This window comes from Daphnia pulicaria, chromosome 1, assembly GCF_021234035.1.
Source record: "Daphnia pulicaria isolate SC F1-1A chromosome 1, SC_F0-13Bv2, whole genome shotgun sequence".
NCBI lineage: Eukaryota > Metazoa > Arthropoda > Branchiopoda > Diplostraca > Daphniidae > Daphnia > Daphnia pulicaria.
The window spans coordinates 15,839,667-15,858,359 of NC_060913.1; the positions used below are offsets into that span (position 1 = coordinate 15,839,667).

An 18,693-nucleotide genomic window follows, 5' to 3' on the forward strand; every position below is an offset into this window, starting at 1 on the left:
TCATTTTTGGACATCTCAAAACTCAATCGCCTGAGTGATAACGTGAACCTGGTGGTTTTTCGGACAACTAAGAATATTTTAAATTTCTTTTTAATCAAATTTTCGTGTAATGTTTAAAATATTTCTCATTATTGTTTTTTTTTTCGTTAAAATTAAATTGTCTAAAGCGTTTTCAAACAAATTTACATTCGATTAGAATATTTAATTTATGCAGATATAGATGGCGTCTGCTAGTGAAAGTTATTAGCTAGATAAACCTGGTATGTAACAGGCCTTCGATTTCTCTTAAGCCATGTTATATTTTTGGGTAAATAAAAAAGTTCCTAGAGAGCAATTCGAAAACCACTGTTGAATCACGAGGAGCTGTAATCGTAATTTTTAAAATCTACATCGTGGTATAGTCCCATAGAATTCTAAAAAGAATCCTTGTTTTATTTGCTAAGAGTTATCTCCAAATCAAAGTATACTTTCCTGCTGACGACTTGCACGTGATTCTCTGTTTAGAACACTTGGTTGGACATGATGAAGCACTCCAGAATTTTTATATGACGAGCAACGTGAGCCATCCAAGTTGATGATGGATCGAGTTCTTGACGTAATGATTTTTAATTTACATCATTTTCTTACATTGGATGCTACAATTTTCTTTTTGCAGGAAGAAACTGAAAATGGAAACCCCCAAGAGGATGGGAAGAAAATGTATGAGCAAGAAGAATATAGTGGCACTGATTCTGATGAAGATGAAGTCCAGTATGGAGCAAGAAGAAGAAAACCTGATAAAGGACCATTTCGGGGAAACAAGTATTAACTTGTCAAATTTATATTTAAAATTCAATGTTACAAAGTTTTTTTTTCTTAAGGTTATATGGAGATAAAACTCAGGGAAGAGGAAAAGTCCTAATATTTTCTCCATCTCCAAATCATGAAAATGGCAGGGGAAGAGGCAGAGATTATGTTCGTAGCAGAGGACGTGGATCACGGGCATCTGCTTCTGAAGACCATGAAGATGGATCTAACTACTCCAGGAAGACAAACTTTCGAGGCAAAGCTTATGACAAAATGAATGACTCAAATGAGAATTTCTCATCTGAAGATGGGCGAATTGGTCGTCAGTTACGTTTACTTTCGAGGGAAACTGATGAAGAAGTCATTATTAAAATTTGCCAGCAATTACAGGTATGCTGATAAGTTGTATTATTTCTTGAATAGGCTATATATAAGTGAACCAACTTTTTAGGAAGCATTTCTGTTACAAGATAACCTCCGCTATATTCGCTACAACCTCATCCCTATCGGCAACAGCATAATTGAAACTTACAAGCTGATAAACAGTACTCAAGCTCGACAGACCGTATCATTGGCTATCTCTCGTTTGGGATTTGTTTCGGATCACGACTTTAATAGGTAAATGAACTGTTTGTTTTTTCCTGGAAATAAAGAAACTTATTTAATCATTTGTCAGTTTTGCCAAATGGATTTTGTCTGCATATCAGAAAGAGGCAAACGAGAAAGTTTGCTGTTCCATTATGGAAGCTTTAACTGAGGTACATCATCACATTATTATTGTATTGTATGGAAATTTAATCCATGACATTTTTTGGCTCAACTCCCTTTACTAGATGCTGAAATTGAATGAAAAAAACCCTCGTTTGAAAAATGTTGACACGGTAACTGGGTTGAATATGAGAAATTTCTTCTGTAAGCTGATAATTTAATTGCGATTTTTAGCTGTTGCTTCCTGGACTTCAGTCGGCATTGGAGTCAGCAGATACTCCCGACTTGTTTGAGTCAACACTTAACCCGGTGCTGTTGATCGCTGTGAAGAATCCTACATCATTTCTTCCTTATTTCAGGGTTAGTATGAAAAACAATTGCATATGTGTATTGAATTTTTGTTTGGACAAAAAATAGCAATGAATACTTTTCATATAGGACACAGTAGATATTTTAGTTGGTTGGTTTGTTGATCCTGCCCAACCAGTGAAGGTGATTCGGTCGGCCACCAGGGCACTTCAGATATTGCGTCCTTTTTGGAAAGAAGACCTAACTTTCTCGAAAACTCTCCTATCTCAATTTCTTGAAGATTTGGATGCCTATGCGGCGGTAACTTTTAAGATTGGCCTCATTCACGTAAATTAATCGTTAAAATGATGAAAAAATGTTTTTTAAAGGAAACCAATGCTCTGCTTGTAACCCCCGCTCCTCCCGGTGAAGATATTTTGGCTGTATCGTTGCGAAAAATCGCCTCTCTTTTAAGGTAAAAAGCCAAGTTTACGAAATTTTTCTTGTTTTAAACCTCCGTGTTTTAAATAGTGTGTTTGTGGTTGTTGGAGCCCAAGTCTGCCTCCTGCCGGAAACTTCAATTTTTTCACCTGGCTTTCTTAACATTGCAATATCGAAAGTAAGCCTATGCGCAGGAGAGCTTCTACTGCGGGTTGGAGAAATGGATGAAACGGATGTTGAAGGCAGCGCCTTGGGGGATGTTATCCAGTTTGGTACGCTTTCTAGGCAATATTTTACTTATTTTATTTTTCGTTTCTTATGGTGTTTTTTGTTTCCCAGCAAATGGATGTCTCTCACTCTTGGTAAGATGGTTGGGCAACCGAGTCACTCCAGAAGCTATGAAGCCATGTTTCGATCTTCTGGAACACCAAGTCAAGTCAGCAACTAAATACGAGTACCCTCTGTTAATCAGCATGCTGCAGTTGATGACTTGCTTGGCTGAGCAACAAATAGTAGCTTCACATCTGCCTCTCGAAACCATCCAGCACTGGATGGAGGTATCCAGTTGGGTGATCTGTTCTGCACGCAGCCGCGAAATTCTTACTCATGTAGCCAAACTCTTGCGTGCAATCGTGAAAGTGAAGAATGTCTCGTTATTAATTGAAGTCTACAGGTTAAAAACAAAGTTTACTGATAAAGTGTTCGTTGTCACATTAACCTGGTTATTTTTAGGCGATTGGCATCGGATTTGGACAATTGTTTTACAATTTTGAGAGAAAAGGGCAACGGCAAAGCTCACGTTTGCAGTGAAACTGAAGAAAATGCATTACTACTTCTCTCTCCGTTAGCTGATCTTGGTAAATTACCAAATATTTCTTACCCTGTCCCTAATATTTGATTTATTTTTCCGATTATTAATCGACAGGTCGAAGTAGTAGTCTTGTGGGAATGTGGGCACTAGAACCTAGCTTGTTAGAGCTATTGGTCGGTAAGCTTCAACCGGCCGATCGAATTCAATCTCTTTACCATAATCACCCGGCCTTATGTTTGGTAATATTATTTTATTTAATGTTATTAAATTATCCACATTACTCTTATATATATTGTGTATTCATAGGGAATCCTGAGAGTGCTGCACTGCCATGCCAAGAGCCATAGTCATTTCGTAGCCAACAGTTGTTTATTGGTGAATGCCGCTTCTGGCAGCAAAAACCTGCACGGCTGCATATCTCCAACGAGCGGAAATCTTTCGCTCATTTTGAATTTATTGACGGATCTGTGTTTGGAGTTTAGTCGCATTTCTACTTGCGAAGCCAGCAAGATCCTCCTTCTGCAATGGTCTGGACAGTTGCTGGATACTTGCAAACCTTGTACATCTCAGCTAAATCAATCGGAACTGTTTCAACGTTTTCTTTCATCCGTTGTTGGATTTTGCGAATCAACATCCGCTCATCATCCATTTGCCGTGGAATTGTTGCTGTCCTCTTTATTGGATTTACCGGAGATCACTCTTAAGGTACATGCTTAATTTATTTTTAAATCAGATGGATTTTCTTTTAAATTTTCTTTTCCATTGTAGACGGAATTGGCTGCCCAAGTAGCCATGATATGCATACGTCAATTGCGCAACGATTCACAATCCAGCAATTTTCTCCACTTGCTTGGACGATTTCCACCACAAATCGTTCTAGATGCCACATGTCGAATCAAAAAGGATTTGTTGACTGGTATGTCAATTGCGACTTGGGTTCAAAACGAAACCACGATTACTAACCGCAGTAGCCAGCAATTTTTCGACTTTATCTTCAAAGGTTGTAATTATCTACCTCTAAATGAACAACACAAATAATAGTGCTTTACTAAATCATTTGCAGGTGTCCCAGTTGCTTCGTTCGAATCCATTTACAGCTTCTATATAGGTGGTTGCAAAAGTAATAGTGCTCAACCAGCAAATTGCGATCTTCCATTGTGGCTCGCTGTTCAGTCTGCATTACTTTGCGTCAACAGCAAATTACGAACTCCCCTTGGGAAGGCGCAAGACACATTTCTTGCCATTGAAGGTATGTAACAATTTTTTTTACTTATTATATGATTTGATAACTAAATCAATGTTATGTCCTAATTAGATGCCATCAAGTCTGCAGCGGGGCGCCCTTCTGGCCAGGAAAGCGTAACAGAGCAGAATCTAGCCCAGTTAAACCGCGTTCGACTCCTCTTATCGTTTTATGAAATGCTGGAAAAGTTCATGTACAACGCATTTGATGGTTGCAGTATTGCTCTACCGCTAGCACCGAAGGTATTTGTTCGAAATAAATATCCTTAATGTGTGAAAATAATAAATAGTTTCATTCTTCCCCGTTTCAGGCTATTCGGGTCTTCTTCCGCACCAATCAAACTACCTGCCAAGAGTGGGTAAACCGTATGGGTTGCGCTGCTTTGACTGCATCCGTTCGTGTAGGTCGGCACGCCAGCGCCGCCAGATTTGGCCTTAATTTGCTTGCTCATTGGACTCATACTCGTCGAGCAGTTGGTAAGTTATTTTTGTAGTATCCGTGGAAATTTAAAATCCTTATGACTTAACTGTTCCTACAGACTCTGCTGATCTAGAAAACGTGCTTCAACAAGTTGTACAAAGTCTGATCAAGTTAGGGGCGTCACAACAAATCCGAGGACTAAAATCTTGGATGACTGCTCCTAAGCAAGCAGATTTTTTTCACCTGATAAACGTAGACTTCCTCGAAGCAGCTGCTCTTCAAGCTGACTCAAAGTACGTTTTGTCCTCTTTTAACTTCGTCGATGATAATTTTCATGAAATTATTTACAATTTAAATGAATAGGTATGAAAAGGCAATTGAATTTTATTCAACCACCGAAGGCCAGCCGACTTCATTTATTTGCAGCCAGGTATTAATTTTGAAATTTGGAAGATTGTCTTTATTTCTAAATCACTTTTTTTTTCTCTTAGGTTATCGATTCATACCTTGCGTTGTCAGATTGGGAGGGTTTTATTAATTGGAAGAGCCAAGCTGTTGAATGGATAAACAACGTACCCCAATCGAAAAAGCAAATTGCTGATTTAATGGAAGCGTTTGATCGTAATGCCCATTTACAATGGCCAGAAAAGTCCTCACCAGCACTAGAGGTCCAATGGTCGGTGGAAAATTTGATGAGTGAAGCCAAGAGCGGGCTGTCCATGGCAGCTGATCGAATTCGAGCTTCACGCTCCGTGTACCTAGCTCCTGCCTGTTCCTGGAAGATCCTGGAGACTTTGGTTGGCTCCAGTTTGGAGCTGTCTAATTTCGCTATCGAAGAGAGTGTGGCAAGTTTGTTACCACTAGCTCATGCTCTATCGCACAAGAATGATTCCGCATACCTATGGATGCAACACACTCACTCGGTCCTCAAAGGTGCTAGCTGTACCGGATTGAAGTACTGTTCCAGCAAGACCGGCGTTGAATGGTCACGTTGGCTTCATTGGTATTCCTCATTGGACAGACAGGCCGCCGATATCACTACTGCTTGTGCCGAGATGGACCTTTCCATCGTCCCGCAAGCTCGTCTTGAAGGAAACTTGCGTCTAGCCGAGCGTCAACTACTGCGGACCATGAACAGCTCCCAAGTTTTGGTTCAGTCTCATGATATGGCCACTCAACTAATGAACGAAGCTCTCAAAATGAATCTAACTTGTATTAGCAGCACAAGACTGGCTATACTAAGGCAATTCGAAGGAGCAAAACTACTTCATCAGTAAGTTGCATATTCAAGTCCAAAAATGTATCTATCTCAATAACTATTATTTATTTCAGGAAAGGCGAGACGGATGCCGCCATCAGCGTCCTTACGCAGTGTTCTCTAGCTTTGTCTCGTTCACTGCAGGGTTCTCAAAGTGCTGCAGATGCTATTTTGCCTCATATGGCAGAATCTTATACATTGCTGGCTAAATGGCTTCAACAGAGTTTGGAGGATGCATCACCATTGAAAAACATTGCAACTCTGAAAGAGTTGGCCAACGCCGGAGCAGTCGATCAAGACCACGCTGCATTAGTCAGTAAATTAATGGAGCGAGCTTCACAGTTCTGTCCTTCTTCATCTGAAGCTTGGCTAGCGTGGGGTCAATATCAGTATTCAGGAGCTCAACAACAGACGCACATCAAGTCACTGCTAACAGGCGTTTTATCGGCAGAAGATATTGCTCGTTTAAGCGAAAGCTTTGATGAATTGTCGGGCGATGTCGAAAAAGTCTTGACGTCGGATTCGATTCTGAGCAAAAAACCAACTGTACTGAAGCGCCTTGTGTCTGAAGTGCAGAGTCGTCAAGTTTCTGCCGTCGAGAGCTACAGTGGCTCCTTAAAGGCATTCTTTCAATATCTGAATCTTCGAGGATCAAGCAGCGATCAAAGTCACCATAGAGATACTGTGGATGTGACTCTTCGAATTTTATGCATCTTAAGCCGACATCTCGACCGTAAACTAGACAACACTATTGACGACGAATTCATTCAAACTCTTAGTGATGCAACCGAGCGTACACCTTCAGGAGCTTGGCGTTCAATCACTCCGCAATTGTTCTCTTTGATGCAACATGGTCGGCCTTGGTTGCGAACTTTGGTTTGTAATCTTCTCGGTCGTTTGGCGTCCGAGTGGCCACAATTACTCGTCTTCCCAGTTGCAGTTGGTGCCGCTGGATTGGCTTGGTCTTGGTCAACTGACCCGATAAGTAAATAATATAAATTTTTGCTAATATTCGTTAACTAATGATGCATCATTCTAATTAGATTTGAACGAGTCGGGCGACGAACCAGATGAAGCCAATGTCGAAGAAGCGAAAACTGAATTGTGTAGTGCTTCTGAATTGCAGACCGTGTATCAAGGAGTGATGGATGAGATGAAAATGCAAGTACCTGAAATGGTGCAGGACGTCCGGCTGTTATTGACCGAACTTCGTCGATTGGTGCTTCTATGGGATGAACTGTGGGTTGCGGTTTTGCAACAAATGCATCCGCAAGTGGAACAGTTGTTGCATAAATTGCAGTCACAAGCACAGAAATTAAATAAGAAGACTGGATTGAATGATGCGGATAAAAAGGAGCTGCTCCAAAAACATTTTATCGTGCTATTTAAACCTGTAAGTAATTGAAACAATTTTTTTTCCGGAGCAGCTCATTCATCCTTTTTGTTTTTTATAGGTGTTGTTGGTGCTCGAAGCTGTAGCCAAAATCACCAACCTTTCCCCACAGACCCCTCACGAAAACTGGTTCACCCAACGATACAGTAAAAATAAAAAACGCAATACCTTTTTTCTTTAGATAATTAAATTTGCTATTGTTTCATAATAGGTAAAACTATCAATGACGGCATCGAAAGTTTTAAAGAAGGATGTAATTCAGAACGTACCGTCGCTGAGCTATGGCTTCCGTTTAAGAACATGCTTCAACAATTGCAACATATAAACTATCGCCGCTCTGTTCTTAAATTGGACGATGTCAGTCCAGCTTTAAAACTGATGAAAGGTGCGATTTGAGGAAATTTCTATCGATGAAACTTATGATGAAACTTAATAACATTTTTCCTTCAGATACAAAAATTCCGATGCCCGGGGTTAACGATAGCAAACAAGTACCTACTTTGTTTATTAAATATGTGGAGAATGTCATCATTGTCTTACCCACCAAAACTAAACCAAAGAAATTTGTTTTCGTTGGCACCAATGGCAAAAGGTAAATCTAACGCAAATGAATCTGCTGTGTGAAGTAACGATGTTATCGAATTTTTTAAAAGGTATGCGTACCTATTTAAGGGTATGGAAGACTTGCATTTGGATCAACGGATAATGCAGGTATTATCACTGACAAATGTGCTCCTCTCCGACTCGAAAAATCGTTACCGTGCTCGTCATTACGGCGTAATTCCTCTGGGACCTCGCTCGGGACTGATTCAATGGGTTGAGGGTGTTACACCACTCTTTGCCCTTTACAAACGCTGGTTGCAGCGACAAGCTGCCAACATCGTACAAGGAAAAGGAGAAAAGGGTAAAAGAATCATTTATGAAATTTACCCCATTATTTGTATTAAAAAATGTTTTTTGTTTTTTTAATTTTCAGACAACACAGCCACATCCGTTCCTCGTCCGTCGGAACTATTTTTTAACAAACTGACACCTTTGCTGGAAGCAGAGGGTCTGAGTGCGGATCCCCGCCAGCGTAATCAATGGCCGATCGAAATTCTACGTCGAGTGCAGGCAGAATTGATGGAAGAAACTCCAAAAGATCTAGTTGCACGGTAAATTCCTGAAATAAGATACTCCTCGTGGTATCTCTGTGCTAATTTCTTAAATTTCCAGAGAGTTATGGGCTGGTAGTTTGAACGCTGAGCAGTGGTGGTCGTCAACTTTGCGCTTCGGACAATCTTGCGCCGTAACTTCTGTGATAGGTTACACTATTGGACTCGGGGATCGTCATTTGGATAACGTTTTGGTTGATTTGCGCTGCGGAGAGGTGAATAAAAAAAAAAGTCATCTCATATCGATATGTCTAACCACTTCTGTTAATTAAATTCAGGTTGTCCACATAGATTACAATGTTTGTTTCGAAAAAGGTCGACAACTTCGAGTTCCTGAAAATGTTCCGTTTAGAATGACGGCTAATATCCAACATGCGTTGGGAGTTGCCGGAACAGGTAAAGTTTTTTTTTTTCGTACTTCTCTGAGAAGCTTATAATAATTTTTATGGTATCATCGCAGGATTGGAAGGAACATTTCGCTTATCGTGCATTGATGTAATGAAAATGATGCGGGAAAATCGAGAGCTGTTCAAGATTCTGCTGGAACATTTTGTATATGATCCACTCATTGATTGGCGAACCCCACTTCCATCCACTTCACATGAATCAACGCTTATTCCACTTTATGTGGTGAATCCGGCTCTAGCAGCACAGTGTTCAATCCAGAAACGCATTGCCGAGACAGACTCTACTTTCAAACTTTTTGAGTTACGGATGTCGGAACTAGGCCCTGATTGGTCATTAAACCATGATGAAATGGTATCAATCCTCTCTTCGTTGAAAGAATCTTCTTCTGCTTGGGGTGATATACATCAACAAATTGAAAGGTACGTCGCTTTAAGAAGATTGTTTTCTTCGTCTTGAAAGTGTCCTAATATTGTTAAACAGGTTACAGGAGGAAGTTCAAGACCTTCATCAGGATCGTCTTGTTCTGTTTGATGTTCGTTCAGACAAAAATCATGTTATGCGCCAACCGCAACAATTATCGACGATTCTTCTTCCTCTACGTACTGCTTGGGAAGGCGAGAAGAGCGTGCGAGCCGCTCTAAGAACACTGGTTGAAGACAATTCGAAGTGGACTCAACTCTACTTGGTATGAGGATTTACTTTTTTCATATCTCTTTGTATGTCATAACAATTTTTACTGACGTTTATTTGGTAGATGGCATTCTCTTCTTTGACATCGGGACAACTCAAACGATGGGCAGATGAAATAAATTGTCCTTCCCTATCAACCGACAATCACGAAACAGGATTTCCACTTGCAGTGGAGTTCTTGAATACGTCAGGACAAACTGCTTTGGCGCATCAAGGCCAATTATTAGATCAGCAGGTCGGTTTTTAAAAGCGTTTTTGTTTAAATTTGTCTTTTGTCTTGAACACTATTTTGTTCCCGATTAGGTGCGATTATTCAGAGAAAATCAACAAGCAGCAGTGTCGGTGGTCATAAATTTGTTAGGAACTTATTCCTCTCTTGCTGTTCAATACCCTGCTAACAAGCTAGAAATTCACAGGTTCATTGCTTTTGTTTATTATTTGCTTATTCTTAATTTTAATGCATGTTACAAATTTCAGGAACCAGCTGTTTTCTACCTGGGCCAATGATCTCGAAGAGAACCTGAGTACAGAAACTTGCCAACGTTTGGTCGCGGCCTTCCAAGACCACTTCAATATTGATTCACCCGTTCTTTCAGCTAAACAACAGCGTATCGTCGACTTCAACTTTTCTCTTCGTCGGTTGCTTAATGAAGCTTCTATGCGTCTGCATCAGGCTTCATTACAATTGAAAGAAGATAACGGATTAAGCAGCTCTAACGAGCTGATGATGGTATTATTACTTTTAACCTATGGAAATCTAACCAATTTACTAGTATCATTTTAACCTTATTTATATCCTTCCGTAGAAATCACAAGAGTTAATGAACCAACATCGTATTCTACATGGCCAGCAGCCTGTCAACTCAGCTGTACTTGAAAGCTTATATCATTTCTATCAAGAAATTGAACCGGCCCAATCTGCAGGATCGTTCGATACTGTAATGGTTGCTTGCAGTCAAGCTCATTACGTATCCGAATTAATGACGACAAACGACCCTGTAGATGATCCTATTTCCAGTACGTACTTACGTGGTGATTCAAATGGATCCCATTTTTATTTAACGTTTTCTTGCACAGATGATGTCGCAGCTCTAAAACTGCTTAATCAGTTACATCAAGATATGCAAGAGTTCATATTTAACGGCTCAACAATAGTGCTCCCAGAATTGATCCGGTTGTTTGAATGCACTGACACCAGTGTTTTGCAGCTTCACGAAGAACTCGAAGCTCTTTGCATTGATATAAACCTCACTAAAGTACGTTTTATGACAAGGTCAATTTGTGTGTATGCATCTTTCTAAGTTAATATCATTATTTCCAATTAGATGGAAATGACGCGATTGCGCTTCCAAGACTTGCTTGGAGAAGGAGGATGTGTTGAAGAGGAAATTCGTTTGACTCAAGGACAAATGCTACTTTTGTGTCTGAACGGTCTCTTTGAGAAAGTAGAAAATGGATTGATCAAATTTGCAAATCATTTACAAAATATGCCGCCAGTCAAAAACAACGTGGAACTTCTTGAAGATGCCCAACATAGAATGGTAAACGTGTAAAAAAAAAAGTATGAAAAGAAATTAATTGACTTTTGTTTTAGGAGTCGGAATTATTCGATAACTTGGAAGACACTCTTATGGGCCAACGTCTCATGTTGATGATGTCGCTCTTCCAAAGCTGCTCAGATTGGTCAGAAGGATTTCAAACGGGCCAGATTTCTCGTGAACTGCAACAGGATTCGTTTGTTGATAAATTCCAAAGAATGGCGAGCACTTGGATGGTTCAATTTCTATCCGGTGCAACTTCTTTCTGCGTTGTTCGCCTTTGCATCCATTTGGCTGACGAGTCAACGAGTACCGAAAACGGTCCCTCAACTTCTATCGAAGATTTAATTGCAATTAAAAGAAGCTCAATGAAATCGCAAGACTTAAATGAAGAGCTGCTTGATGAGGCCTCCGAACTGGTACATTCAATCGGGGAGCAGTGGCGTAAATCCGAACTGGTCAAGTTAGCACACCAACGACAAGAGATTGATCAGTCTCTAGCCCAATTACTACAGCAGCAATTGTCTGCCCATTCATGGGTACATGACACAAATGCGGGCATCAATTCGACGCGTGGCCTATTTATTCACAATTTGAAACAATCACTTTCGGTTTTATTGTCGCAATCTCCTCAGTTGACAGAATTTCACCAACAAGTGACGCAATTGGCCACTCAAGTAGAGCAGCGTCTCAAATGGGCCGTGGGGGCGAATTCCAGTCTTCTCAAGGTATTTCGCAACGATTTCGTGTCCGTGACCGATTTCACTTGATGTTATTATTACATTGTTATCAGGTTCTCAATGAATTCACCGAACTCCATAACAAATGCCTCCAGCGGTTACAGTCACTCTCTTCACTGGCCACTGCCCTGGCAAGTGTCAGCAGTGCTATTTTGCATTACGAGTCTTTCCGCACGAGAACTCCCGAGGCACTTGCCGTAGACTCTACTTTTGTTCAAGTAAATTATTCCTTCTAATTATTTCATCATGACCGATGTTTACAATTTGATTGATCTGTTCTTGTACTTGTAGTTGCTGTCTCAATGTCAAGACGTTTGCTTGCTGAAGGATTGCGGTACCAATGGACGATTGACCGACGCTGAAGTACGATTGGCCCAACGTATCAAAGTAGGAGAACAAGGTGCCACTGAAGACTGGATTAACCAGACAGAAAAATATATTACTGGTAATAATAATAATAGATAGATTTCCATAGTTTTCGAATATTATGCTTATGTTTTTTTGTTTTTGTTTTTTTAGATAAAATTCTCGCATCTAAAGATCGGATGAATGAACTGGTGTCGAAACAATCTACACGAGTTGAGGAGTTACATGAGTTGAACGCCATCATGCGAAGTCAATTGGCCGTTCACCATCAACTTATATCGGATGTGCGCTCCGTATTGAAAATCATGGCTAAAGTACATAAAGTTTGACAAAATTTTTCTGGGACAAAAACTAAATGATATTTTTTTATAAATGTAGTGTGAAACGGAGGATGGATCGGTTTCTCAATATTTGGAGAAGTATCGCCAGTTTTCGGAATGTTGTTCGTCAGTATCGCGTCATTTGGCCGCCAAAGATTATGATTCTAAGAAGATGGGTGAAATTCAATCTGAAATCGGCAGTTTACAGGACATGACAAGTAAGTTCAATAAAGTAATAAATTATTTTAGAATATTATTTCCTTTTATGCTCCTTTTTCTTTTGTAGGCGATATCTACAATGGGTTGCGGCAGTTGTGTGGAGTTCTAACTAAAACTGAACAACCAATCAGGAAATCTAATGAAGGTAAGGTTTTAGCTTAAAAAATAATTCTTTGGCATTTGTCTAAGTTTCATAACTCCTTTTTGTTGTTTAGTAAACGCTATCGCTGCTTCAATTTGGCATCGTGTGCGGCTGAAACTGGAAGGACGAGATCCTGATCCGAACAAGCAACTCACCGTTGAAGAACAAGTAATTTTTACTTCAATTTTTATCTTTATGTAGTAAAATCGTGTTGTACAAACTTATTTTCATCCAGGTTGACGCCATTATCGAAGAAGCTACAAATGTGGACAATCTGGCCCTGCTCTACGAGGGTTGGACACCTTGGGTGTGAATCAGCTGCGAGTAAACCGAGAAAATTGCAACTTGTCAAGTAAGGGTTTCTTAGATTAGATTTTGATCAAATGCAGTAACATTTCTTTCTTTCTCAGGTCTAGCCAAAAGACGTTTTGCTTAAACATGTCTCCTCACTTAGAATAAAGAAGGCAAATATCGTCTCTTCTAGATGTTGGGGGAATAAGCATGTATGCAAAACAGTTGTGGCGACTAAGGAGAAAGAGGTACTCTTGTTAGACACGTTTTTGTCCCACCATCTTTGCAAACAGATTGTACGTGTGTGACGGAGTAGAAGCCAAGTAATGTTTCCCTCCCAACTTGTCAGCCTCCGTGTAGGGGGGGGGGTGAGGTTATTTTTTTAAACACTTTTTGTCCAGTATTGGCTAAAAAAGAAAATTTAACTTCACCGGGGAAGAGGGAAATAGCTGGGCCGACCCCTTTCCTTGTGGGGAGGGGTCGCTATCTATCACAAGGTCTTATATTCTTCAAATTAATTTCCTCGTTTGCATGAACGAGTTATTTTGGCTTTTTCCTCTTTTTGTTTCCCATTTGTTTAATCCTCCTAGGAGGCAGCATTCATAGAAAACTTGTACCGCTATTGACACGACGCCCTTGTCGAATATTTCACTTCTTCGCTTCGTTCCGTTTTCTTCATTTGGAATTTTCGATTGAATTCTTTTCTAATTTCCTCTTTTGTGTAATTCTTACATTAAATCAAATACAGGAGAAAAAAAATCCTTTTTGAAATGCATTTTAAAATGTTTCGAAGTAAAGAAATTTTGTTGGTTTACAAAAACAGGAGGATAGCGTTAGCAAAGATCGAAACAAACATACGCATTCAATTTCAACTTTTCAATAATCAGACAAAAAAGTGCTGTTATTCGATTCAAGATCAATGTTAAAGAAAAGAAACAATAAAGGTGAATCTTATCAAGAGTCTTGGACACAAACAAGAAGCGACACAACGATTGATTGTAACATGCGAAACAATATTTACATTGAGTCGAATAGGACAAGAGGATCTGAACATAACATTTGCGTAGCTCACCTATTCGATTTTTGTAGAGCTTTCGACCGCTTGTGGTTGCTGCTGTGGCTGTGGAGAAGGACCATAAAACATTAATTCTGGTATTTGGCCTCCTTGAACGCCCGTTCCATTCGTACTTTCTGAAGAGCACTGAAATTGGAAAGTGACGTTACTCACGTTGACTTCGCTCAAACCCTCCTGCCCGAAATAGCTAAGCTCTGAACCGTCGAGAATGGCCGAAGCTGTGTAAAACGTATCTGGCTCGACCTGCATAGCAACACAGCGAAACAACATTTATAGTTTAAACCAAAATAGATTTGTTAAAGTCATTGTACCTGAATTGGTTGTTCAAAATGGACATGAAATGTATTGCTTGATCCGTCCGAGAAAAATTTGGCATGGTTTTCAGCCAGAACACGGCCGAGGCGTTTTAGTTCGATGCGTACACTGTAATCAGCCGATCCATTCGAAGAGCCATACAGACCGAAGCCAACAATGAAGATACGCTTGTCAACACAAAATTGGATACTGTCGCATCGGCCACGGTAACGCCATTGGTTGCTTCGATAAGCTGACGACTGGAATCGGTGACAGACCTGCGGCTTTAGCCCAGCTCGAGGCTTGCAACTGCATTTCAGTTAAAGTTGTTGAGGTTAAATGTTAGCTAAGCCCATTAAACCGTTTGTCAATACCTATAAAGCAGCGAGGGTTTGTTTCGAGCTGTGTAGTATAGAAAGACGTCAGTAGTTTCTTGGAGAGTCAGGATTCCTGACTGGGCGGCTTCGTTGGCAAAATCCTCGAGAGCCATTGTAGGTAGTCGAATTAGAAAGAGAGAGTCGCCCATCACTGTGCGACAATTAGCTGAATCAACTTCTAGACTACGGCGTTTACATTCGGCGGCTGCCCATTGCAAAGCAGCTTGAAAGATGACAGACTGCGGAAAATAATACGTGAAAATCAACAAGCGCGTTGAGTATTTTAATGAGATATTACCTCTTTGCAGTTTAGTGATTCTCGCTGGAGAATCTGTTTGAGTGTGTCCATATCAATTTCGGTAAACCCTTCTGAATTGAGGGCTAACTGAGCTTGAGCATCTATAACTTCCCAACAGCGGGCCATGAGCTCGGGTTCTTCAAACAATCGGGATTGACTGAGAAGGAGGCAAGCATTCCTGGCTGTCAAACTTGTTTCAAGAAATAGAACACAAGCTCGACACAAGTGCGGGACGATATACTTCTTGGCCACGTAAAGTGTCGAAAGAACTGTGTCAGCCTCCAGTGTGATTTCGTCACAGTACAAATACCTGCAATTCGTACAAAATTTTTTTTAGTTACATTTGTGATAGCACAATTTTGGAAGAATTAGCGATTACTTCAAAAGGGTTAGAAATGCTGCTGGTTCAACATCAGGCACTTCAATTTGTGCCTCGCTTTCGGCTAGGCCACCGAAAAACATGGCATGAAATACCGAGCTGCCCGTGGCGAGAACATATTTATGGGCAGGAATAGTTTGCGTCCCACCTATTTGCGTAATAGAAAGGGGAAAATGTGGGTAATTTAGATGGAAAGTGTTGACAGGTCAAGGTCAAGGATAGAAGATTTTTACCAGGCGGACCAACAACGAAGAATATATCGGCCATCAACTCGTTGTTAAACATGGCTGCATTTCGCTCCCTGATGCTGATCTTATTGGCTTGCCAGTTGGGGTCAATTGTTGAAGCCTTGGCATTATTGAAACTGATGGGCCGTTGCTGTTGCTGGTGGTGGCTAAGCAACGGATGAGTAGTCAACGGTGATGTTGGCACACTGCTATTTGAAGGTGGTTGTGTGATTTGGATGATGTCTCCTGATCCGTCCTGGTTATCCACATACAAGTTGGGAGTAGGGCTTTGGAGACCTGGGAATTCCATAGAAAAAGAAAGGGCTTTAGTAACATTTTCCTCCACTGAATGCAAACACCAGGCATTTTACAGTTAATGGACTGTTGATTTTGAAAGTTTACATCAAGAAAATTTAACTTCTACATCTGCTTAATTAACTGTAAAATGCTTGTTCTCGAAATCAATTGAAAAGAAAATACTGAAAATAAACGCACGGCTGTGATGTGAATGGGGAAAATGTTCGTAGTACTCAACGAGGCATTGTAACTGGTCGTCGATGTTGGTCCAACTCACCATTTTCCTGTCTCAACGTGTTGGCCCAGACGTTTGGCTCAGAGTCGCTTTGTTGCTCTTCGGTTTGCTGTTGCTGCTGAGAAAGAGTAACCGAACGTTTTTGCAGAGCGTTAGCCGTTGACACTTTGCAGTACATATTATTGTTGTTAGACGACATAACGTTTCACCCGATCTGATAAAAGGTGTTCAAGCTATTTGCAGATTCTCAAAACTGCTCATGTTTGTTTGTTTTTCACTCGATAAAAAAACAAATTTAGGAATACAATTCAGAAACGAAGGTGGCACGAACTGAACAACAGAACAAGTGCAGAGTTCCTTTGTATCTGAGACTCTGAGTGGTGTGTACGTTCTGGCATCTAGTCTATGGCCATTGCTTTGACAGATTTCCTCCTCACTGGCTCCATCTACAGAGCCCATGTAACGAGGAAGTCGCTTCTGGCTAGTTGTTGGCTTCAATCCCAAGTCGCAGTTGGAAAGAGGCCTTGAAGAGTTGTTGTAGAATAGTACTCCTTTATTAGGGGTCCAACTCAAGGATACAAAAGTACATAGTATATAAACTCTTTCTATTTTTATTTCGTAAAATAAATTCTGAGGTAAGCGACCCTTTTTTATTCGGGTCATGTAGACGCATTTTGCCATACCTTCTAATTTATTTAGGATACATTCTAACCGTAGAAGTTTATTTTTATCAATATAGAAATGGCTCAATTCCCAAGGTAAAATGGGATATTTTATACAATGTCAAAATCGTTTACTAATGACACTATAAGCTTCTTATTGGCCTCGATAGTTCAATGACCTTACCTTTAGTCATTATAAACGAGAACACTTTTACGATTCTCTTATACCCAAGAATGTAGTTGTACAATGTACAATAGGTATGAAACTACCACTTTGACCTTTAAAAAATGTAAAAGCTTTTTTTTTTAATCGTATAGAACGAATTCCTGAAACCCTGAAACACTACTGGCTAGTGGCTACATAATATACCGTTGAGCAATTCTCGTACTCTCCCAGCGCTGCGACCTTGTAGAAGATCATTCAAGGAACAGGAAGTTTTAGTTCACAGCGTTTGGCCGTCTTAAAAAAATGAGGAAGCGCACTATAGGACCAAAAGGCTCTTTTTTTCTTCTAAGCATAAAGAAAATGTCGAGTCAGATTCCCCAGTGGCAAGGTCAAAGCCCCTTCTATTTCAGCTTCTCAACACGTCATAATGTGAAAACACGAAAAAGAAAAAAGTATAATTTTAATACAGTTGTTCATCAGATTAAATTTTCAGTCTGCAAAGGCTTTTATCACAACGCCATCAGCTGTGTAAAGCATGCGTACACATTGCGGAAATTAAATTTTTAAAGCGAGTTCAGTATTGAGCATTGTTTAGAAGATTTCCGGGTAATACCCTGCAACTTCGACAAACTAGTTTTCTATTTTTTAATAAAGACTATATAAAAATACGGTCGTGCTTTGTTTGCACGAGTGGTTTGTTAGATTGTCAATAGATTAGTCTAAAAACTGGATGGCCTTGTGTTTTTATTTGTCCACCTTCCATAGCCGGGAGGTGGATTAAGGAATCAGTAGCCAGGCACGCACCTTGGTAGAATTCACGAAGGACGTTCGTAAATTTTAAAAGTAAACTAAAGTATTGGTATTGAAGTGTTGGAAGTACAACGCTGATGATCGTTCTTGCTCACCTTGGCTATATCAAGCTAGCAACAAAATTTGTTTCGAATAAACACGGCACTTCTTAACTTAACGTGTTTGTTGATGTCGTCTTTTCGCACCTCTGTTTTAATCACTCGGTATAACAATTTGGAGAAAAAAAATCCTTTTTAGTTGGAGAACGACTTGAAACTTACTTACCCGCTTTTGAAGGAAGAAATTCTGTTAGTTCTTTTCTAATGTTCACTTGACGTATATTCCAAAATTTGCAAGGGACACACTAAATCGCAACATGATCACTTGACGACGAACTAGCAACTGTTACTACACATGCCAGCGCTGTAAAACATCGGTAGTAATCCAGTGAAGCGTGGAGGGGTGGGGAACGTGCACCAACTTCATAATAAAACCTCCCCATCGTCCACCACGATGGTGCCACGGTCGTGAAAGACTGGTTTTTTGTCGTTTTACAACTCGCCAACCAGAGAATCACCAAACGAAACCTTGGACCATTTATGACAAAAGACGAAAACTTGATTGAAAATGAACCAATTTGCCTCCAGGCTTTTCTTTCTATGGGATTGCTTGATTGTT

The 18,693-nt window shown here is 40.2% G+C and overlaps 2 protein-coding genes across 2 annotated transcripts; one reads left to right on the plus strand and one right to left on the minus strand.

Annotated features, from left to right (window-relative positions):
* The first annotated feature begins 315 nt into the window (after nt 1-315).
* Nucleotides 316-13,991, plus strand: LOC124330097 (serine/threonine-protein kinase SMG1-like). The gene is made up of 48 exons (XM_046788686.1): nt 316-395; nt 505-595; nt 656-801; nt 861-1,176; nt 1,238-1,404; nt 1,463-1,544; nt 1,620-1,667; nt 1,729-1,854; nt 1,933-2,103; nt 2,172-2,257; nt 2,314-2,495; nt 2,563-2,896; nt 2,956-3,080; nt 3,149-3,273; nt 3,341-3,739; nt 3,803-4,034; nt 4,098-4,283; nt 4,350-4,519; nt 4,588-4,753; nt 4,816-4,990; nt 5,061-5,127; nt 5,189-5,970; nt 6,030-6,940; nt 6,999-7,348; nt 7,410-7,494; nt 7,560-7,733; nt 7,799-7,940; nt 8,002-8,252; nt 8,325-8,502; nt 8,564-8,717; nt 8,781-8,898; nt 8,963-9,329; nt 9,391-9,595; nt 9,665-9,835; nt 9,904-10,016; nt 10,078-10,330; nt 10,407-10,617; nt 10,678-10,856; nt 10,926-11,141; nt 11,195-11,866; nt 11,932-12,096; nt 12,170-12,323; nt 12,398-12,558; nt 12,623-12,782; nt 12,851-12,928; nt 12,999-13,093; nt 13,161-13,277; nt 13,336-13,991. Exons 2-47 carry the CDS (start codon nt 575-577, stop codon nt 13,236-13,238), a joined length of 9,747 nt encoding a protein of 3,248 aa, XP_046644642.1. The 5' UTR covers nt 316-395; nt 505-574; the 3' UTR covers nt 13,239-13,277; nt 13,336-13,991.
* LOC124341303 (BTB/POZ domain-containing protein 6-B-like) lies at nt 13,979-18,517 on the minus strand. Its single transcript, XM_046794396.1, has 9 exons — nt 18,428-18,517; nt 18,301-18,321; nt 16,441-16,513; nt 15,873-16,163; nt 15,640-15,787; nt 15,261-15,570; nt 14,960-15,201; nt 14,603-14,894; nt 13,979-14,534 (listed from the first exon to the last, which is right to left on the minus strand). Exons 1-9 carry the CDS (start codon nt 18,515-18,517, stop codon nt 14,289-14,291), a joined length of 1,713 nt encoding a protein of 570 aa, XP_046650352.1. The 3' UTR covers nt 13,979-14,288.
* Nucleotides 18,518-18,693: the final 176 nt, after the last annotated feature.